The sequence below is a fragment of the Coregonus lavaretus genome, assembly GCF_964263955.1.
Source record: "Coregonus lavaretus genome assembly, chromosome: 19".
NCBI lineage: Eukaryota > Metazoa > Chordata > Actinopteri > Salmoniformes > Salmonidae > Coregonus > Coregonus lavaretus.
In genome coordinates this window covers 679,454-701,522 of record NC_140006.1, presented here as the reverse complement: position 1 = coordinate 701,522, position 22,069 = coordinate 679,454, and the positions used below count along the sequence as shown (strand labels likewise).

Genomic DNA, 22,069 nt, shown 5'->3' with positions numbered 1-22,069 from the left:
TGTGTTGTGTTGTGTTGCGGGGTGCCAGAATAACTGTAACACTGTAAACATAACGGAGCTGTTGAAATTCTGCTCCGTAAATTGGGTAAAAAACTTGAAAATCCACACATTTTCATATTTCTTCAAAAGTATCAATGTACGTGGACTAGAATTATACAACTGTGTCTCTGATTATATTGACTGCTACACCCGGGAAAGTGGAATATATTGTGTAAATCTGTAAATCTGTAAATCTGTAGTAACAGTTCCACCATGTCAATGGTGAGATACTTTTGTGTTACGTAATTTCATTAAACCTTTTTTGCAAGTATTAACAGAGCAGAATAATTCAACAATATATAATGTTTATTTTGGTGGAAAGGAGCTAAGCAAGTCATATAAGAATAATCCTCACGAAGTCTATGCAAATGAATGACTGTTTTTAGGATAATCCCACAAAAGACTGTTTCGAACCTATTTGATACAACTGTGTGGTTGTCTTCCAGCATGGTGGACGTGCCAGTATCAGTGGAAGCCATCACTTTGGATCTGCTAAGAGATGCCAGAGAGACAGTGAGGACCAGTCCTTTGGGAGTCATCGACACTCCTATGATCCCATGGTGCCAAACAACACTACCGCTCAACATCCCCTGTAACATCCTCATCAAACTGGAGAACATGCAGAGAACTGGTGAGTTTGTGTATGAATGAAATGCCTTAGTCAGGCACATTTACATTACTAATGTACAAGTTTCAATTAATAATGTAGGCTGTTTTGTAATAGATATATTGATGGACATGGTTGATGTTGGACATTGAGAGTGATACAATAACAGCAGTTTCTGTCATTGTGTTAATTGCCAGGTCCGTTTAAGATAAGAGGAGTGGCCAACCAGTTTGCCAGGAGACCAAAAGGAGCTCATTTTGTCACCGTGTCTGCAGGGAACTATGGGAAGTCTTTTGCGTATGCCTCTAAACACTACGGCTCCAAGGGGAAAGGGGTGATGCCAGAGACAGCCCTTGTATCCAAATCTACACTCATACAAGTAAGGTTCTTGTTTCCAATTGACTGCTTCAGTCTTTAATTGTATCATCTAAAATTACACATCTGAAAATAACCAAATATATCAGTGAGTTGTTGAGTACAATTGCTGTGCACCCGCCTTCGACCTGTCTGATGAACGGGGTGAATCGTTGTGTCCAGGAGGAAAACATGACGTTCCTCCACTCATACGATGACCTGGACCTGATTGCAGGACATGCCAGGTACAGAACAGCTGAACAAGGCAACACAACCAGCTTTATGCAGGCCTTTTCCCGCTTTTTGAGGGAAAATAAAATGCTGGTCTGTCTCTCACTGTCTGGCTCTCTCACTACCCCCCCACCCCTCCTACCCCAGCCCCCTCTCTCCCTCCCCCACTCTCTCTCTGTTAGGTAGTTTAGGTTTTGAGGTGCTGGAGGTGATGCCCCAGCCTGATGTAGTGGTGGTGTGCTGTGGAGGAGGAGGTCTACTGGCTGGGGTGGCTGCTGCCATCAAACTGGCTGGCTGCGAGAAGACAAGGATATATGGATTAGAGCCAGAAGGAGGTACATAACACCTGTTGGTTAAACTTCACCAAGACAATATCAGGCAGGGCTTTTTACAACTACGATACACCACTAAATGATGTACATGAACATACACATGGGGCAATATACTGAAGGGTTGATATACAGTATGACCATTTTGTTTACCTTATTTTCCTGTCTTTGATTCATTAGCCTGCACCATGTACAAAAGTTTCATCGAGAAGAAGCCTGTCGGCATGGACACCAAGAGCATTGAGTCAGGACTGGCTCCACCTTTTGCAGGTACAGTACATCTCAGAGAAGTAGATTGGCTAGACTTAAATAAATCCTAAAAGATCAGGACATAAGAAGGAACAACTTTGTCTTCATCTGGAATGAACCATAGCCAAGCCAACAAATATGTGAAATGTACCTTCTTTACCTGTGCTAACTGATGTGTTTTGTACCATAAGGCACTTAAAGGTTCAAACATCTACCATTGCTAACTGCCTGGTGTGTTGTGTCCCTCCCAGGCACCCTGCCCTATGAGCTGTGCCACTAACTTCCCTGATTGAATGTCTAGTTACTTACTTGCTTAGGTATTTTTCTACTCTTGGAGCATAGGCCACTGACAACAGTTTTCCAGCGTATTTAGTCCTGGGCGATTTGTTCAAGTTCTCCTCGTGCGTTGCCCCATTGAATGTTTACAAAGTTATTATTACAGTGACTACTACAGAGAATAAAGAATGATTATTACAACCAGTCTGAATTAGGAGAAATTATGCATTATTATTTTACTACATTGACTATTACAGAGAAGAACGAATGACCATCGCTCTAACCAGCTAAAGTTAGGGGCAAATCATGCATTATTTTTCTCAATAATAATTGTTATACTGTGATATTATCTTTTTGCAAATAAACTATGCAATGCATTCAATGTCAGGAACATATGCTCTGTTTGATCATTGAAATGTCAACAACTCCCACAACTGTGCTCTTTGTTAAACCGAAATACATAAATTCTCATGTCCATACTACATAGCAATCACTTGATGGGGTGTATATTAGGCATGTACGAAGCACACATTCCTAGGTAACGCTATCAGTGAATCAGAGTTACCAAATAAATAAACTGAGTAGCCCATAACCTCCCACCTACAGTGCATTCGGAAAGTATTCAGACCCTTCCACATTTTGTTACTTTACAGCCTTATTCTAAAATGGATTAAATAAAAACAAATCCTCATCAATCTACACACAATACCCTATAATGATAAAGCGAAAACAGGTTTTAAGAAATGTTTGCACATTTATTAAATATAAAAAACAGAAATACCTTATTTACATAAGTATTCAGACCCTTTGCTATGAGACTCAAAATTGAGCTGAGGTGCATCCTGTTTCCATTGATCATCCTTGAGATGTTTCTACAACTTGATTGGAGTCCACCTGTGGTAAATTCAATTGATTGGACATAACTTGGAAAGGCACACAACTGTCTATATAAGGTCCCACAGTTAACAGCGCATGTCAGAGCAAAAACCAAGCCACGAGGTCGAAGGAATTGTCCGTAGAGCTCCGAGACAGAATTGTGTCGAGACACAGATCTGGGGAAGGGTACCAAAACATTTCTGCAGCATTGAAGGTCCCCAAGAACACAGTGGCCTCCATCATTCTTAAATGGAAGAAGTTTGGAACCACCAAGACTCCTCCTAGAGCTGGCGGCCCATCCAAACTGAGCAATCGGGGGAGAAGGGCCTTGGTCAAGGAGGTGACCAAGAACCCGATCGTCACTCTGACAGAGCTCTTTGGAGATGGGAGAACCTTCCAGAAGGACAACCATCTCTGCTGCACTCCACCAATCAGGCCTTTATAGTAGAGTGGCCAGACGGAAGCCACTCCTCAGTACAAGGCACATGACAGGCCGCTTGGAGTTTGCCAAAAGGTTTGAAACAATATTCTCTGGTCTGATGAAACCAAGATTGAACTCTTTGGCCTGAATGCCAAGCGTTACGTCTGGAGGAAACCTGGCACCATCCCTACGGTGAAGCATGGTGGTGGCAGCATCATGCTGTGGGGATGTTTTTCAGCGGCAGAGACTGGGAAACTAGTCAGGATCTAGGGAAAGATGAACAGAGCAAAGTACAGAGAGATCCTTGATGAAAACCTGCTCCAGAGCGCTCAGGACCTCAGACTGGGGCGAATGTTCACCTTCCAACAGGACAACAACCCGAAGCACAAAGCCAAGACAACGCAAGAGTGGCTTCGGGACAAGACTCTGAATGTCCTTGAGTGGCCCAGCCAGAGCCCAGACTTGAACCCGATCGAACATCTCTGGAGAGACCTGAAAAAAGATGTGCAGCTCCCCATCCAACCTGATAGAGGATATGCAGAGAAGAATGGGAGAAACTCCCCAAATACAGGTGTGCCAAGCTTGTATCGTCATACCCAAGAAGACTTGAGGCTGTAATCGCTGCCAAAGGTGCTTCAACAAAGTACTGAGTAAAGGGTCTGAATACTTACGTAAATGTAATATTTCTGGGTTTTTTAGAATATAAATGAGCAAACATTTCTAAAAACCTGTTTTTGCTTTGTCATTATGGGGTATTGTGTATAGATTGATGAGGGAAAAAATAATTTAATCAATTTTAGAATAAGGCTGCAATGTAACAAAATGTGGAAAAAGTCAAGGGGTCTGAATACTTTCCGAATGCACTGTACATCATGATTGTTATGTCCTAGAGCTTGAGATCTAGGTCTCAGTGTTTTGGCACACTACCCTGATCTCCAGACAGCAACACCCCTTCTCACTAGCCTCGTTTACACCTTGTGCTAACATGTGGTTTTCATTATCCGATCAAGCTGATCCAATTACTATCTGATCAAGTTCTGTCATTTTAACATGTGACAATTATTGATGCCTTGAGTCAGTGGTGTCAATTGTCAATCATTTTACTGGGTGCTATAATGATGAATTAAAATTAAATGGTTTCACCCTCTATATCTGTTGACACTTGTAAGATATCCAGATACAATGGTCGTCACTAGTTAACACAGCCACAAAGTCAGATTTCCCAGCCACAAAGTAAAAATTGGCTACATAAATGAGCTTTTTGGTCTTAATTTAAGGTTAGCCATAACGTTAGCAGTGTGGGTAAGGTTAGGGTTAAGGTTAGGTTTAGGTTGAAATTCTAATTGTATGAAGGTAAATTGTAGAAATGGGCAAGGTTTAGCCATAAATATGACTTTGTGGCTGTGTTAACTAGGGACGACCAGATAGAATGTGTGTCTGACTACCTCTTGAGGTGGTTAAAGGGCATAACTACACTCAATACTTAGATGTGACTTCTGCTATCAGAATACAATGATTGCATTGAAAAAACAAGTTGGCTGCGTTTACACAGGCAGCCCAATATTTTTCCTACTAATTGGTCTTTTGACCAATCATATCAGATATTTTCATATCAGATCTTATTCAGAGCTGACCTGATTGGTCAAAAGACTAATTAGTGAAAATAATATCATAACTGGGCTGCCTGTATAAAAGCAGCCGTCTAGATGTACAAAGGTCCGCATTGAGGTCTGATTGTGTTCAGATCAGGCTGACCCCCTCAGGAGGTCGGGGACGCATTGTGTGTGGCTTTCTCCTCAGTCTGGATACAATCAGGCTACCTAAAGTGCATACAGTGTGCAATGTCATCAGCATTCCCGCCGCAAGTCTTCAGAAACGTGTATTTTGGGAGTGAGGCAACTTTTTACTATAACATTGTAGAGCAAATACGTTCCTACCCACTGGGCACAGACGTCAGTTCAAAGTCTAGTTTTGATTTACATTTGGTTGAGTTGTCAACTAACGTGAATTCAACGTGAAATCAAACAAAAATGTCACCCTATCATTGGATTTAGGTTAAAAGTTGGGTAAAACAAATACGAAATTACCTTACTTTGATTACTTTTTGCAAATCCAATCAGTTTTTCACGTTGATTCAACATCATCACATTGCATTTTGGGGTTGAAAGGAGGTGGAAACAACGTTGATTCAAACAGTTTTTGCTCAGTGGGTATCGTGTGAGGAATGTCTTTGCTGGCCTCATAAATGCTAGCAAGCTGTCTTATATTTAAAAAAACAAATTTTTGTTTGGCTAGAGTGTTATAGATGGTTATAATAAATAATAACAATGGCTACTGCCATGTTGTTCTGTTATTATACAATTTTGCCTATGCCACCTCATATTTTGCCTATGCCACCGTTCGCAATGCTTACTGGCATTTGAATATAGCGCGGCAAAAGGGAATCCGATTCCAGACACAATGTGGACAAGGCAGACACATTTAAATGTAGGTGTAGATGCATGATGTGTTTGTAATTCCATTATCAGAATACAAAAACTGCATTAACTGTCAAGTCTAGACATGGCCAGAAATAGCTGATTACAATCAGTTTCCAATGTGTATTTTGATTGTCTACACTTGTCTACAAATGTGGGCACAATCAGGACAAAGGACACATGTTAGCACCAGGTAGAAATGGGGCTTCTGTAACACACACAGCTATGGGACTGGAGACACTGGACAGACTGTAGATGGTTGGAGGGGAATCATATCATACTGGACCACGAGGGATCCCAGATGAAGAACTTAGACACTGAAGTGATTGTTTTTTATTTTGAGGAGAGGATGAACTCTACCAGAAGGTGGGATTGTGTTGTTTGATGTCTATTCTGCTCATATGAGGTATTACAACTATTGTACAGTATGTTCAGATATATTTAATAGAATTATGATTATATATTTGCATTTGCAGTATTTGAGTAATTAAATGCACAGCATAATTTTTTATATATATATCATATTCTATAAAGTAGTTCTGTGATATAGTTTCTGATAATTCATTTGTGTTCTTGTCACTAGGATCCTGCCCCTTCGTGCTAGAAGGCAAAATGATAAGAGGGTACCAGCGAAGAAACGACTATATCAGACCAAGTACATACAAGAAGTTGTGACAGCTGCAGTAGTTATGTCTATGATTATCATTATCATTATTGTGCTGTGGCATATATGGACCCAGGACAAGACATAGATGCCTTGCTATCTTTGAGTTAACTCAATAACAACTGTATCATCAAAGATTCGTAAGTGTTACATCAGCTTCAAACATTTTCAGCATGATTCAAGTTGCAAAACAAAGAATGTCGGTGAGTGGTGACACCGACAGATCCCTGTAAGACAAAAGGGGGATTTAATAAATCCCCAACCTAAACTGTGACGAAGGAACATGAGAACATTGATTAATGATGATGTACCACAGTGCCTGTCACACTGCTGCAACTCAAGGAGCACCATTTCCTCTGAGTTCCCAAGCCGGCAGAGAGGACAGGACACACAGGACAGGACTGTTCCCCACTGGATCAATGTGATGAATGAAAGGGCTATTTCAAGAGCGAGTTAGTTACACAATGGGGTGGATTATTTGTGTATTTAATAGGACAAGCTGTTTTTCATCAAATGTACTGACTGTAAATACATTGCATCATACGTGTCACGCCCTGGCTCTGGGGACTCTTATATGTTGAGCCAGGGTGTTAGTTTATATGTGTAGTGTCTATGTTTTGTTTTCTATGTGTTCTTTTCTAGATCGTGTGTTTCTGTGTTGGCCGGGGTGGTTCCCAATCGGAGGCAGCTGTGTCTTGTTGTCTCTGATTGGGAACCATACTTAAGCAGCCTGTTGTGCACTTGTCATTTGTGGGATCTTGTTCCGTGTAGGTTTGTGTTTATGACCGAGGACTTCACGTTTCGTTTTGTTGTTTTGTTATTGTATAGTACTCAATAAAAGATGTACGCATTTCACGCTGCGCCTTGGTCCACTCATTACGACGATCGTGACAATACTGTACAGTAAGCCATATTTGATAAATAATCTCAAAACTAGAAATAACCAAAGCATAGGCTACTTATGTCATTATTGTCTCAATGTTTTATGTAGTAAATTTGGATGTCTTTGTTTTTCAACCGTCTTGAGGCACTCTGCCATGGCTTACACCTCGATCACACCGACAGCGCCATTGCATTTTGGTAAACCAGAAGTATATTCATTTCCAATGGAACACTGCGTTTGCCTTGCAGCATTGCGTTGCAGAGGCAGTTGCAGTGGGTTCTGTGTGGTGCATACGTTAGATTTATCGAACATATGCGTCAAACTGTATGTGCAGACGGCTTGACAGAAATGATAGTAGAAGGTGAATGTTTAACTTTTGTTGCATACATATCCAGATGATGCAGCGTACCATTTTGCGCAATGACACTGTAGGTGTGATCGAGGCATAACAGCATCATTGCATTTTGGTACACCAGAAGTACACTGCTCAAAAAAATAAAGGGAACACTTAAACAACACATCCTAGATCTGAATAAATGAAATACTCTTATTAAATACTTTTTTCTTTACATAGTTGAATGTGCTGACAACAAAATCACACAAAAATTATCAATGGAAATCAAATGTATCAGCCCATGGAGGTCTGGATTTGGAGTCACCCTCAAAATTAAAGTGGAAAACCACACTACAGGCTGATCCAACTTTGATGTAATGTCCTTAAAACAAGTCAAAATGAGGCTCAGTAGTGTGTGTGGCCTCCACGTGCCTGTATGACCTCCCTACAACGCCTGGGCATGCTCCTGATGAGGTGGCGCATGGTCTCCTGAGGGATCTCCTCCCAGACCTGGACTAAAGCATCCGCCAACTCCTGGACAGTCTGTGGTGCAACGTGGCGTTGGTGGATGGAGCGAGACATGATGTCCCAGATGTGCTTAATTGGATTCAGGTCTGGGGAACGGGCGGTCCATAGCATCAATGCCTTCCTCTTGCAGGAACTGCTGACACACTCCAGCCACATGAGGTCTAGCATTGTCTTGCATTAGGAGGAACCCAGGGCCAACCGCACCAGCATATGGTCTCACAAGGGGTCTGAGGATCTCATCTCGGTACCTAATGGCAGTCAGGCTACCTCTGGCGAGCACATGGAGGGCTGTGCGGCCCCCCAAAGAAATGCCACCCCACACCATGACTGACCCACCGCCAAACCGGTCATGCTGGAGGATGCTGCAGGCAGCAGAATGTTCTCCACGGCGTCTCCAGACTCTGTCACGTCTGTCATGTGCTCAGTGTGAACCTGCTTTCATCTGTGAAGAGCACAGGGCGCCAGTGGCGAATTTGCCAATCTTGGTGTTCTCTGGCAAATGCCAAACGTCCTGCACGGTGTTGGGCTGTAAGCACAACCCCCACCTGTGGACGTCGGGCCCTCATACCACCCTCATGGAGTCTGTTTCTGACCGTTTGAGCAGACACATGCACATTTGTGGCCTGCTGGAGGTCATTTTGCAGGGCTCTGGCAGTGCTCCTCCTGCTCCTCCTTGCACAAAGGCGGAGGTAGCGGTCCTGCTGCTGGGTTGTTGCCCTCCTACGGTCTCCTCCACGTCTCCTGATGTACTGGCCTGTCTCCTGGTAGTGCCTCCATGCTCTGGACACTACGCTGACAGACACAGCAAACCTTCTTGCCACAGCTCGCATTGATGTGCCATCCTGGATGAGCTGCACTACTTGAGCCACTTGTGTGGGTTGTAGACTCCGTCTCATGCTACCACTAGAGTGAAAGCACCGCCAGCATTCAAAAGTGACCAAAACATCAGCCAGGAAGCATAGGAACTGAGAAGTGGTCTGTGGTCATCACCTGCAGAACCACTTCTTTATTGGGGGTGTCTTGCTAATTGCCTATAATTTCCACCTGTTGTCTATTCCATTTGCACAACAGCATGTGAAATGTATTGTATATCAGTGTTGCCTCCTAAGTGGACAGTTTGATTTCACAGAAGTGTGATTGACTTGGAGTTACATTGTGTTGTTTAAGTGTTTAATTTTTTTGAGCAGTGTATATTCATTTCCAATGGAACGCTGGTTAGACGCCTCGATCACACCTATAGCGTCATTCACCTTCTGCTACCATTTCTGTCAAGCTGTCTACCCATACAGTTTGACGCATACGTACGATAAATCCAACGTATGCACCACACAGAACGGACTGCAACTGCCTCTGCAACACAATGCTGTAAGGCAAATGCAGCGTTCCATTGGAAATGAATTTATTTCTGGTGTACCAAAATGAATAAACACTGTCGGTGTGATCGAGGTGTTAGGCTACAGATGAAATCAATTATGATGAACTTCACAGGGTTGTGAAAGTGCACGGTGATGAGATTGATGCTCCTTTCCAATAAATATCGAGGGTCTTATTCTGGTGACATGATGATTGATGCTTGGCTGCCATCTGACAAATAATTTTGCTCATTTGTCCAGAATAATCTCATCATGTAGGCAATACCCGCACTGTATCTGCGAGCTGTGGGCTAGAGCGCACATGCCAAGGCACCATGGTGGGCACATTCGCTATATAACGCAATTTTGTGTGACAAAACCATCAGTTGAGTTGAAAATGCGATGGCAAACCATTTACATGTATTTTATTCGGTACATGGGACTTTAAACGCAAAAGTAATTTTTATGTGCACTACATCATCACGCTCAGCCTTTTATCCACAACAAGTCAATTTGATTTGATAAAACATCTCTGGTGGGGAAATGTGTTTTATGCAGATTTTAGAATATTTGCATGAAAATCTGTAGCCAATTGGATGGGAACCTAGCTATAGACACTAGCCCATTTTGGTCCTCCCACTTTTTACACATCTGTCATTTTCTAACCAGACTCAACATTGCTGATGTGTAAATGAACAGTCATGTAAAAAAACATGTTTATTAACATATTCAAGGAGGAAAACATTTGTTTTATGACAAAAGTATGAAAATGTATGCACTCGCTAACTGTAATTCGCTCTGGATAAGAGTGTCTGCTAAATGACTAAAATGTCAAATGTAATTGTGCAACAAACATCAATATGAAAAGCTCAACAACAAAAAATGATATAACATGAATGGTTCCATTTGCTGCCATGTCTTCTTGCTGAGCTACATGACATCTTTGGTTGCCATCCTGCAGACAACAGCATCCAGTAGACACATATCCTCCTGGGGTGTGGTTTTGTACAGCTGGAGAAAAAAAAAACACGAGCATGTTGAGTTAGAGTTAGAAACATTCATTAAAGTGTCACTCCACAATGATACAATAGTTGACAGTACAAAATACATATTTTAAAAACCACATTGTGGACTAGTCAAAGAGAGTTGAGACACTAAAAGCAGTCATAGTCAAACATGGTACAATATTTCATTTGGAGTCATAATACATTACATCATCTATACATTATTGGTATCAGTTATTATATATTACGTAATCTATAAACATGTATGCAGATGCAGTAGATAAAAGGACATTTAGATCCTTAAAAAGAAACGTCTCCGTTGGAAGATAAGGTGGCAGGCTTTGGTGCAGACATTTACATTATTGTTACCTGATAGAATCGCACAATTTATTATTTTCATCTAGAACATTAAAATGTTTATTATGGCTTGGCAGTTGACGAAAAATATAATTCCTAATGTTGTTGTGTAACCTACAGTAAAGCAAGGCATGAGCTTCTGTTTTAATGTTACAGCATTATTCTAAAATTGATTAAATTGTTTTTTTCCCTCATCAATCTACAAACAATACCCAATAATGACAAAACAGAAACAGGTTTTAGAAATGTTTGCTCATTTATATTTTAAAACCCCCAGAAATATCACATTTACGTATAGTGGGAAAAAAAGTATTTAGTCAGCCACCAATTGTGCAAGTTCTCCCACTTAAAAAGATGAGAGAGGCCTGTAATTTTCATCATAGGTACACATCAACTATGACAGACAAATTGAGAAAAAATAATCCTGAAAATCACATTGTAGGATTTCTAATGAATTTATTTGCAAATTATGGTGGAAAATAAGTATTTGGTCACCTACAAACAAACAAGATTTCTGGCTCTCACAGACCTGTAACTTCTTCTTTAAGAGGCTCCTCTGTCCTCCACTCGTTACCTGTATTAATGGCACCTGTTTGAACTTGTTATCAGTATAAAAGATACCTGTCCACAACCTCAAACAGTCACACTCCAAACTCCACTATGGCCAAGACCAAAGAGCTGTCAAAGGACACCAGAAACAAAATTGTAGACCTGCACCAGGCTGGGAAGACTGAATCTGCAATAGGTAAGCAGCTTGGTTTGAAGAAATCAACTGTGGGAGCAATTATTAGGAAATGGAAGACATACAAGACCACTGATAATCTCCCTCGATCTGGGGCTCCACGCAAGATCTCACCCCGTGGGGTCAAAATGATCACAAGAACGGTGAGCAAAAATCCCAGAACCACACGGGGGGACCTAGTGAATGACCTGCAGAGAGCTGGGACCAAAGTAACAAAGCCTACCATCAGTAACACACTACACCGCCAGGGACTCAAATCCTGCAGTGCCAGACGTGTCCCCCTGCTTAAGCCAGTACATGTCCAGGCCCGTCTGAAGTTTGCTAGAGTGCATTTGGATGATCCAGAAGAGGATTGGGAGAATGTCATATGGTCAGAAGAAACCAGAATATAACTTTTTGGTAAAAACTCAACTCGTCGTGTTTGGAGGACAAAGAATGCTGAGTTGCATCCAAAGAACACCATACCTACTGTGAAGCATGGGGGTGGAAACATCATGCTTTGGGGCTGTTTTTCTGCAAAGGGACCAGGACGACTGATCCGTGTAAAGGAAAGAATGAATGGGGCCATGTATCGTGAGATTTTGAGTGAAAACCTCCTTCCATCAGCAAGGGCATTGAAGATGAAACGTGGCTGGGTCTTTCAGCATGACAATGATCCCAAACACACCGCCCGGGCAACGCAGGAGTGGCTTCGTAAGAAGCATTTCAAGGTCCTGGTGTGGCCTAGCCAGTCTCCAGGTCTCAACCCCATAGAAAATCTTTGGAGGGAGTTGAAAGTCTGTGTTGCCCAGCGACAGCCCCAAAACATCACTGCTCTAGAGGAGATCTGCATGGAGGAATGGGCCAAAATACCAGCAACAGTGTGTGAAAACCTTGTGAGGACTTACAGAAAACGTTTGACCTGTGTCATTGCCAACAGAGGGTATATAACAAAGTATTGAGAAACTTTTGTTATTGACCAAATACTTATTTTCCACCATAATTTGCAAATAAATTCATTAAAAATCCTACAATGTGATTTTCTGGAATTTTTTTTCTCATTTTGTCTGTCATAGTTGACGTGTACCTATGATGAAAATTACAGGCCTCTCATCTTTTTAAGTGCGAGAACTTGCACAATTGGTGGCTGACTAAATACTTTTTTTCCCCACTGTAAGTATTCAGACCCTTTACTCAATACTTTGTTGAAGCACCTTTGGCAGCGATTACAGCCGAGAGTCTTCTTGGGTATGACGCTACAAGCTTGGCACACCTGTATTTGGGGAGTTTCTCCCATTCTTCTCTGCAGATCTTCTCAAGCTCTGTCAGGTTGGATGGGGAGCGTCGCTGCACAGCTATTTTCAGGTCTCTCCAGAGATGTTCGATCGGGTTCAAGTCCGGGCTCAGGCTGGGCTACTCAAGGACATTCAGAGACTTGTCCCGAAGCCGCTCCTGCGTTGCCCTGTTGGAAGGTGAACCTTCGCCCCAGTCTGAGGTCCTGAGCCCTCTGGAGCAGGTTTTCATCAAGGATCTCTCTGTACTCTGCTCCGTTCATCTTTCCCTCGATCCTGACTAGTCTCGCAGTCCCTGCCGCTGAAAAACATCCCCACAGCATAATGCTGCCACCACCATGCTTCGCCGTAGGGACATTGCCAGGTTTCCTCCAGACGTGACGCTTCGCATTCAGGCCAAAGAGTTCCATGTTGGTTTCATCAGACCAGAGAATCTTGTTTCTCATGGTCTGAGAGTCATTTAGGTGCCTTTGGCAAACTCCAAGCGGGCTGTCATATGCCTTGTACTGAGGAGTGGCTTCAGTCTCGCCACTCTACCATAAAGGCCTGATTGGTGGAGTGCTGCAGAGATCGTTGTCCTTCTGGAAGGTTCTCCCATCTCCACAAAGGAACTCTGGAGCCATCGGGTTCTTGGTCACCTCCCTGACCAAGTCCCTTCTCCCCCGATTGCTCAGTTTGGCCGGGCGGCCAGCTCTAGGAAGAGTCTTGGTGGTTCTAAACTTCTTCCATTTAAGAATGATGGAGGCCACTGTGTTCTTGGGGACCATCAATGCTGCATACATTTTTTGGTACCCTTCCCCAGATCTGTGCCTCGACACAATCCTGTCTCGGAGCTTGGTTTTTGCTCTGACATGCACTGTCAAATGTGGGACCTTATATAGACAGGTGTGTACCTTTCCAAATCATGTCCAATCAACTGAATTTACCACAGGTGGACTCCAATCAAGTTGTAGAAACAGCTCAAGGATGATCAATGGAAACAGGATGTACCTGAGCTCAATTTCGAGTCTCATAGCAAAGGGTCTGAATACTTATGTAAATATGGGGTATTGTGTGTAGATTGCTGAGGATTTTTATTTATTTAATACAGGCTGTAATGTAACAAAATGTGGAAAAAGTCAAGGGGTCTGAAAACTTTCTGAAGGCAATGCATGTATATTTGTGTGTGTGTGTGCCCAACACTCCAGGAAGAACAAGACTGACAAAGAAAAACAAGACCAACCTTTTTGATCTTAGCAGGGTCGGTCAACATGGAGACATCTTCAACTGGGATCTGTTGTCCATCCACCTTGGCAATGATGTCACTCATGTGCTGCGTCTCCTCTTTGCAATGGACCAGAACTATGAGAACAGCACTGTCACTGTCTGACATCCCAAACCTCTTGAAGGCCTCTGAAATCTAAAGGAAAATATGTGTAAAAGACAATGGGATGGGATATTACTTTGAAAGAAGTGTCAATGTGTGTGTGATACTTTTAGAGCCTACTTACATTATTAGTGGGTGAAAGGTTGTAGATGATTTCGGAATATAAGCTCCTTGTCTTCATTTTTCCAGTTCTATGTAAATGAACTGCCTTGTTTGCTGCCACTAACACTTGGAACGGGTTCACTATCTGCAAACATTTCAAATCATCAGTTTGTGGAACATTGCATCAACTTCAGTCAAGCATTCATACATTATATCAAACCAACATGTCTAACTAGCTAGCAACATTGTCTCACCATAGACGGGTTTATCAAGGCACCATTAATCTTTCCTTCCATGGCATTTTTCCTCAATTCTGCGGCGTTTTTGACATCTTTGAATAGCAACTGAGTTACAGTACGATCAGGAAAGAGTTCCAATTCCTGAGTTGAATACATAGCTGAAGAAAAACTAATTTGTGGATAAAAAACACTCGAACATTTCTGTTAGACCATCTCACGTGGTTAAAAAAATGAAATACAGAAGGAACAAAAACAAAGTAACACAAATAATCTGAAAGGTTCCGGTTTTACACGAGAATAAATATTTATGCTGTACCTATAAATTGTCAATACATATTATGAAATAAAATATAATAGATATATGCTCGCATTTTTAAAATGATTGTACAACAGAGAAGCAATTCAATAATTTGTGAAATGATACTGATAGGAACTCAGAATTTTAAAACAGCTTCCGTACGGACTACCTTTCACTGACGGACCAGCAAGCTGTCAAAAAATCTAAACTCTTCCGTTTTCGTTTTAGCTAAATGGAAAGATCTGTATATTTATTGTAATGTTATTTCAATAAATATACAGTCGTATGTAGTGTACACCATATATAAGTATCTAATTTTAGATTGATTTCCGCGTTAGTTCGGAATTCGTAGGTGAAGATGGAGAAATTCGAAGGGTACATTTTCACTGCTCTCTGCAGCACCAACTTTTTGGTTTCATGTCTCCTGTTCTCCAAAATAACTCGGGAGCAAAGGGAGCCCTACATGGACGAAATATTTCACGTCCGACAAGCTCAGAAATACTGCTACGGGAAATTCAACGAGGTATCGTTTTGCTATGTCATTGTCATTTCCTTGATTTTGTTACATTGTTGCTTGTCGGATTAACGCTTGTCCTTGGAATAATGTGACAGATTGCTAGCTAGACCTTTTAACCCTTAACTAAGCCATCTGTGACGATGAACACAGACAGATCAGACTCTCGCTAGTCATTATAGTGGATAATATGCCTGAATCCTGAAAAGCATTGTACTTCTGCAGTGGTATATAGCCCTATATGTATCAACCATTTGGCATCTGTCTCTAGCTTGAATAACAATAACCCTTTTAAGTTCAATGCTGTAGTAGAGGCTCTTTAATGGGATATTTTTCCTTTCTCTTTGTTGTTCCAGTGGGACCCAATGATCACCACGCTTCCTGGCCTGTACCTGGCGTCAGTAGGTGTGATCAAGCCAGTAGTGTGGCTAGTGGACCTCTCAGGGAAGGTAGTGTGTTCTACAGCGATGCTGCGCTTCATCAACCTCCTCTTCAACTGTGGCATCCTCTACCTGCTCTATCTTATCATCTGCAAGCTCCACCTTAAAGAGAAGGTAATAATGTTATTTAATGTTATTACATTTAAAACATCCCCAAGGGTGGCCAGCTCCTGTTCTGGAAAGCTGCAGTGTGTGCACTGTGCAGGCTTTTGCTCCAGTCCAACTTTTACTCACCTACCTCAAATAATGTTGCTATAAATGAAAAGACCTTGAAAAAATGATTGAATGCCTTTAAAGCTTCAATTGCATTCCTTTTGTTAGTCATAACAACCATGGTTTCTCTTTCAGACTAAGACTGCCTCCCGCAGAGTTCTCTCAGCCCTGTCCCTGTCCACCTTCCCTGTGCTCTACTTCTTCAACTTCCTCTACTACACAGATGCCGGATCTACTTTCTTCATCCTCTTCACGTACCTCATGACCCTGTACGGCTGTCACAAAGCCTCGGCACTCCTCGGCGTCTTCGCCATATTCTTCCGCCAGACCAACATAATCTGGGTGGTGTTCTGCGCCGGCACGGTGGTGGCCAACAAGATGGACGAAACCTGGAGGACGGAACAGTCGAAGAAGAAGGACGACAAGTCGCCCTGTCAGATACCTTTCTCCGTAAGCGGGGTGAAGAGAGTGATGCGTTTCCTGTTGGAATTTCTGACCACAGCCAATCACATGAAGGCTGTGATGCTAGTGGTGTGGCCGTACATTCTTGTTGCCGTGGGTTTTATCGTGTTCATCGTGTTGAATGATGGGATCGTAGTCGGGGACAGAACCAGTCACGAGGCCTGTCTCAACTTCCCTCAGCTCTTCTACTTCTTCTCCTTTGCCCTCTTCTTCTCCATCCCCACGTCGCTGTGCTACCACCGAGCTCTCCGCTTCCTCCAGACCCTCAAGAAGCAGCCACTGCTCTACTTACTGGTTACAGGACTCTGCCTGCTCCTAGTGTGGAAGTTCACCTTCGTCCACAAGTACCTCCTGGCCGACAACAGACACTTCCCCTTCTACGTGTGGAAGAGGATTTTCCAGAAGCACGAGGCGGTGCGTTTTGCCCTCATCCCGGCATACGTGTTTGCAGCGTGGAACTTCATGGACACTCTGAAGTCCCGGTCTCTGTTCTGGAGCCTGGCGTTCCTGGTGTGTCTGCTGGCGGCCACAGTGCCTCAGAAGCTGCTAGAGTTCAGGTACTTTATTGTTCCGTACCTGCTCTACCGCCTCCACATGCCCCTGCCCACCCTCACCAGGCTGGTGCTGGAGTTCCTGCTATATACAGCCGTCAACGCAGCCACGCTCTACATCTTCGTCAACAAGACTTTTCAATGGCCAAATAGTCCGGCTGTACAGAGGTTTATGTGGTAGCCTGACCTGAACAGAAGGAACCCAGTCATTTGGAAAAACCTATAGGTTATACTTTTTCTATTTAAAATGAGTAGGGCCAGGAGTTTTTCCTGTTGTGATGAGATCATGCTCAGGAAAAACTCCTGGCCCTAAATGTGAGAAAATGCATTTCATGTGAAAAATACTTTGAAGAGCACAAGATGGTTATAATGTACATTTGAACTGTGAATTGTACATTGAATGATGTAATTTGGATGGAGGAAGAGACCGAAAAATTTAAAAGCCATATTGTAAAACAGGGATCTGTGTATTATACTGTATGGTTTAAATGAACTTTATTTGTTTTCTGCAAATTAAGAACATTCATGACTTATCTTAATTTAACTCTGTGGTAGAGTTATACGTGTTTATTTGTCCATATTTAATTATAACAGATGGTTAAAGGTTGATAGAGACTAAATGATGTGGCTCGCTTTGTAAACATACAACATCCCTGACTGTATTCAAATACATTTATTAGTCTGTTATTCCCTATTCTATACTGGGAATAGCATCCATAAACCATGTAAACAAACATCTGTGTTTACATTCTGCTGCAATATTCTGAAGAGTAAAGTTGTGATATACAATGGGTTATAATCAACTTTTTTTCTTTGTAGTGTATTTTAGGTTCTCTCATTCTTGCCTTCAACTGCATTCCCTTGAATAATGTTCTTGAACTTCTTTGTGTTTCTTGAGTGTGGTTGGTTGTCCTAAAGTTCCAGAATCCTTCTCTGTCCTTTAGGTCTAAGATATCATCCAGTAGCTTAACTATTCAGTCAATGATTTCATCTACTTTTAATAAACAGTCTTTAACATACAGTACCAGTCAACAAGTGCTCAGCATATGTGGGAACACCTTCAAGACTGTTGGAAAAGCATTCCTCATGAAGCTGGTTGAGAGAATGCCAAGAGTGTGCAAAGCTGTCATCAAGGCAAAGGGTGGCTACTTTGAATAATCTCAAATATAAAATATATTTTGATTTGTTTAACACTTTTTTGGTTACTACATGATTCCATATGTGTTATTTCATAGTTTTGATGTCTTCACTATTATTCTACAATGTAGAAAAATAAAGAGAAACCCTTGAATGAGTAGGTGTGTCCAAACTTTTGACTGGTACTGTATGTAGATTCTTCAAAAGTAGTGTGTACATTAGCTTCAGAAATGTTTTTTGGTCAGAATTCGATTACTTTTACCTGTATTTTCTACCTGCATATTTACCTGTCTGTTACTGATCTTTATTGTCCCTGTATGGCTGTCCCTGGGCTGAAATGATCAAATGAAGTGATGCAATAAAATTATTCATTTGATACTAATTTTGTTGAGTAAGTTTGAGCCACTACCTGATGCGTTAATACACCCATTTCACCACAAGGTGGTGCTCTAATATTTTGTAAATATACAGTTGAAGTCAGAAGTTTCCATACACCTTAGCCAAATACATTTAAACTCAGTTTTTCACAATTCCTGACATTTAATCCTAGTACAAATTCCCTGTTTTAGGTCAGTTAGGATCACCACTTTATTTTAAGAATGTGAAATGTCAGAATAATAGTAGAGAGAATTATTTATTTCAGCTTTTATTTCTTTCATCACATTCCCAGTGGGTCAGAAGTTTACATACACTCAATTAGTATTTGGTAGCATTGCCTTTAAATTGTTTAACTTGGGTCCAATGTTTCAGGTAGCCTTCCACAAGCTTCCCACAATAAGTTGAGTGAATGTTGGCCCATTCCTCCTGACAGAGCTGGTTTAACTGAGTCAGGTTTGTAGGCCTCCTTGCTCGCACACGCTTTTTCAGTTCTGCCCACACATTTTCTATAGGATTGAGGTCAGGGCTTTATGATGGCCACTTCAATACCTTGACTTTGTTGTCCTTAAGCCAATTTGCCACAACTTTGGAAGTATGCTTGGGGTCGTTGTCCATTTGGAAGACCAGCTTTAACTTCCTGAATTATGTCTTGAGGTGTTGCTTCAATATATCCACATAATTTTCCTTCCTCATGATGCCATCTATTTTGTGAAGTGCACCAGTCCCTCCTGCAGCAAAGCACCCCCACAGCATGATGCTGCCATCCCCGTGCTTCACGGTTCGGGTGGTGTTCATCGGCTTGCAAGCAACCCCCTTTTTCCTCCAAACATAACGATGGTCATTATGGCCAAACTGTTCTATTTTTTTTCATCAGACCAGAGGACATTTCTCGAAAAAGTACGTTCTTTGTCCCCATGTGCAGTTGCAAACTGTAGTCTGGCTTTTTATGGTGGTTTTGGAGCAGTGGCTTCTTCCTTGTTGAGCGGCCTTTCAGGTTATGTTGATATAGGACTTGTTTTACTGTGGATATAGATACTTTTGTACCTGTTTCCTCCAGCATCTTCACAAGGTCCTTTGCTGTTGTTCTGGGATTGATTTGCACTTTTCGCATCAAAGTACGTTCATCTCTAGGAGACAGAACGCGTCGCCTTCCTGAGCGGTATGACGGCTGCGTGGTCCCATGGTGTTTATACTCGCGTACTATTGTGTGTACAGATGAACGTGGTACCTTCAGGCGTTTGGAAATTGCTCCTAAGGATGAACCATACTTGTGGAGGTCTACAATTTTTTTTTCTGAGGTCTTGGGTGATTTCTTTTGATTTTCCCATGATGTCAAGCAAAGAGGCACTGAGTATGAAGGTATGCCTTGAAATACATCCACAGGTACACCTCCATTTGACTCAAATGATGTCAATTAGCCTATCAGAAGCTTCTAAAGCCATGACATCATTTTCTGGAATTTTCCAAGCTGTTTAAAGACACAGTCAATTTAGTGTATGTAAACTTCTGACCCACTGGAATTATGATTCAGTCAATTATAAGTGAAATAATCTGTCTGTAAACAATTGTTGGAAAAATTACTTGTGTCATGCACAAAGTAGATGTCCTAACCGACTTGCCAAAACTATAGTTTGTTAACAACACATTTGTGGAGTGGTTGAAAAACAAGTTTTAATGACTCCAACCTAAGTCAAATCAAATCAAATCACATTGTATTGGCCACTTGCGCCGAATACAACAAGTGCAGACATTACAGTGAAATGCTTACTTACAGCCCTTAACCAACAGTGCATTTTTTAAAATAACAAATGTAAATAAAATAAAAAAAGTGTTGAGAAAAAAAGAGCAGAAGTAAAATAAAATAACAGTAGGGAGGCTATATATACAGTGGGGTACCGGTGCAGAGTCAATGTGCGGGGGCACCGGCTAGTTGAGGTAGTTGAAGTAATATGTACATGTGGGTAGAGTTAAAGTGACTATGCATAAATAATTAACAGAGTAGCAGCAGCATAAAAATATGTGGTGGGGGGTGGGGGTGGGGGGGCAGTGCAAATAGTCTTGGTAGCCATGATTAGCTGTTCAGGAGTCTTATGGCCTGGGGGTAGAAGCTGTTGAGAAGTCTTTTGGACTTAGACTTGGCACTCCGGTACCGCTTGCCGTGCGGTAGCAGAGAGAACAGTCTATGACTAGAGTGGCTGGAGTCTTTGACAATTTTGAGGGCCTTCCTCTGACACCGCCTGGTATAGAGGTCCTGGATGGCAGGAAGCTTGACCCCAGTGATGTACTGGGCCGTACGCACTACCCTCTGTAGTGCCTTGCAGTCGGAGGCCGAGCAGTTGCCATACCAGGCGGTGATGCAACCAGTCAGGATGCTCTCGATGGTGCAGCTGTAGAGATTTTTGAGGATCTGAGGACCCATGCCAAATCTTTTCAGTCTCCTGAGGGGGAATAGGTTTTGTCGTGCCCTCTTCATGGCTGTCTTGGTGTGTTTGGACCATGATAGTTTGTTGGTGATGTGGACACCAAGGAACTTGAAGCTCTAAACCTGTTCCACTACAGCCCCGTCGATGAGAATGGGGGCGTGCTTAGTCCTCTTTTTTTTCCTGTAGTCCACAATCATCTCCTTTGTCTTGGTCACGTTGAGGGAGAGGTTGTTATCCTGGCACCACACGGCCAGGTCTCGGACCTCCTCCCTATAGGCTGTCTCATCGTTGTCGGTGATCAGGCCTACCACTGTTGTGTCGTCGGCAAACTTAATGATGGTGTTGGAGTCGTGCCTGGCCATGCAGTCATGGGTGAACAGGGAGTACAGGAGGGGACTGAGCACGCACCCCTGAGGGGGCCCCGTGTTGAGGATCAGTGTGGCAGATGTGTTGTTACCACCTGGGGGCGGCCCATCAGGAAGTCCAGGATCCAGTTGCAGAGGGAGGTGTTTAGTCCCTCTTCAACTTCAACTGTACATATGAACTCAATCTTGAATTGTGCACGATTAGCTTGATTGGGAAACATTGCTTTTATAGAAGAAAAAAAAAGGTTTGACAAGTATATGAAGTGTGTAAATTGAACTGTATATCAGAATGTGTGACTTGTTGTGAAGAGACAAAGGCTAGACAAAGAAACAAGAATGAACATGCTTACTGTAAATGAGGTATTGATTGCCTTGTATCTATAGTGTTGTGAAGTGCTCTTCCTACCTGCACTGATACCAATAGAGTAATCAAGTATGCTCTCTACTAGGGATGTAATGATTCACCGATATGCATCGGTCCCCGATTCAAATGTCTAAGATACAAGTGCATCGGTCCGCGGACCCCAAACAAAATGTAGGTAGCATGCATCGGTCAGAATATCGATTCAAATGTTATGAATCGCCTA

General features: G+C 42.3%; 3 protein-coding genes across 3 annotated transcripts; 2 read left to right on the top strand and 1 right to left on the bottom strand.

Moving 5' to 3' along the window:
• The first annotated feature begins 44 nt into the window (after positions 1–44).
• LOC311146478 (L-threonine ammonia-lyase-like) lies at positions 45–2,467 on the top strand. The gene is made up of 7 exons (XM_084182985.1): positions 45–85; positions 486–670; positions 844–1,025; positions 1,184–1,245; positions 1,379–1,566; positions 1,741–1,830; positions 2,061–2,467. The coding sequence occupies exons 2-7, from the start codon at positions 487–489 to the stop codon at positions 2,087–2,089; spliced, it is 735 nt and encodes a 244-aa protein (XP_084039111.1). The 5' UTR covers positions 45–85; position 486; the 3' UTR covers positions 2,090–2,467.
• Positions 2,468–10,028: 7,561 nt separating this feature from the next.
• Positions 10,029–14,949, bottom strand: LOC311147016 (EKC/KEOPS complex subunit TPRKB-like). Its single transcript, XM_084183623.1, has 4 exons — positions 14,717–14,949; positions 14,485–14,607; positions 14,217–14,393; positions 10,029–10,631 (listed from the first exon to the last, which is right to left on the bottom strand). The coding sequence occupies exons 1-4, from the start codon at positions 14,855–14,857 to the stop codon at positions 10,551–10,553; spliced, it is 522 nt and encodes a 173-aa protein (XP_084039749.1). The 5' UTR covers positions 14,858–14,949; the 3' UTR covers positions 10,029–10,550.
• A 244-nt stretch (positions 14,950–15,193) lies between these two features.
• On the top strand, positions 15,194–18,666 carry LOC311146805 (dol-P-Glc:Glc(2)Man(9)GlcNAc(2)-PP-Dol alpha-1,2-glucosyltransferase-like). Its single transcript, XM_084183403.1, has 3 exons — positions 15,194–15,522; positions 15,870–16,067; positions 16,302–18,666. The coding sequence occupies exons 1-3, from the start codon at positions 15,358–15,360 to the stop codon at positions 17,358–17,360; spliced, it is 1,422 nt and encodes a 473-aa protein (XP_084039529.1). The 5' UTR covers positions 15,194–15,357; the 3' UTR covers positions 17,361–18,666.
• The last annotated feature ends 3,403 nt before the right edge of the window (positions 18,667–22,069 follow it).

Coding starts and splice junctions, on each gene's coding strand:
- LOC311146478 (XM_084182985.1), top strand. CDS start 487: ATGGTGGACGTGCCAGTATCAGTGGAAGCCATCACTTTGGATCTGCTA. Junction 1,567..1,740: donor TGGATTAGAGCCAGAAGGAG/GTACATAACACC, acceptor TTGATTCATTAG/CCTGCACCATGTACAAAAGT. Junction 1,831..2,060: donor ACTGGCTCCACCTTTTGCAG/GTACAGTACATC, acceptor TGTCCCTCCCAG/GCACCCTGCCCTATGAGCTG.
- LOC311147016 (XM_084183623.1), bottom strand. CDS start 14,857: ATGTATTCAACTCAGGAATTGGAACTCTTTCCTGATCGTACTGTAACT. Junction 14,608..14,716: donor CCTTGATAAACCCGTCTATG/GTGAGACAATGT, acceptor AAATGTTTGCAG/ATAGTGAACCCGTTCCAAGT. Junction 14,394..14,484: donor ACCTTTCACCCACTAATAAT/GTAAGTAGGCTC, acceptor ATTTTCCTTTAG/ATTTCAGAGGCCTTCAAGAG.
- LOC311146805 (XM_084183403.1), top strand. CDS start 15,358: ATGGAGAAATTCGAAGGGTACATTTTCACTGCTCTCTGCAGCACCAAC. Junction 15,523..15,869: donor GCTACGGGAAATTCAACGAG/GTATCGTTTTGC, acceptor TTGTTGTTCCAG/TGGGACCCAATGATCACCAC. Junction 16,068..16,301: donor AGCTCCACCTTAAAGAGAAG/GTAATAATGTTA, acceptor TTTCTCTTTCAG/ACTAAGACTGCCTCCCGCAG.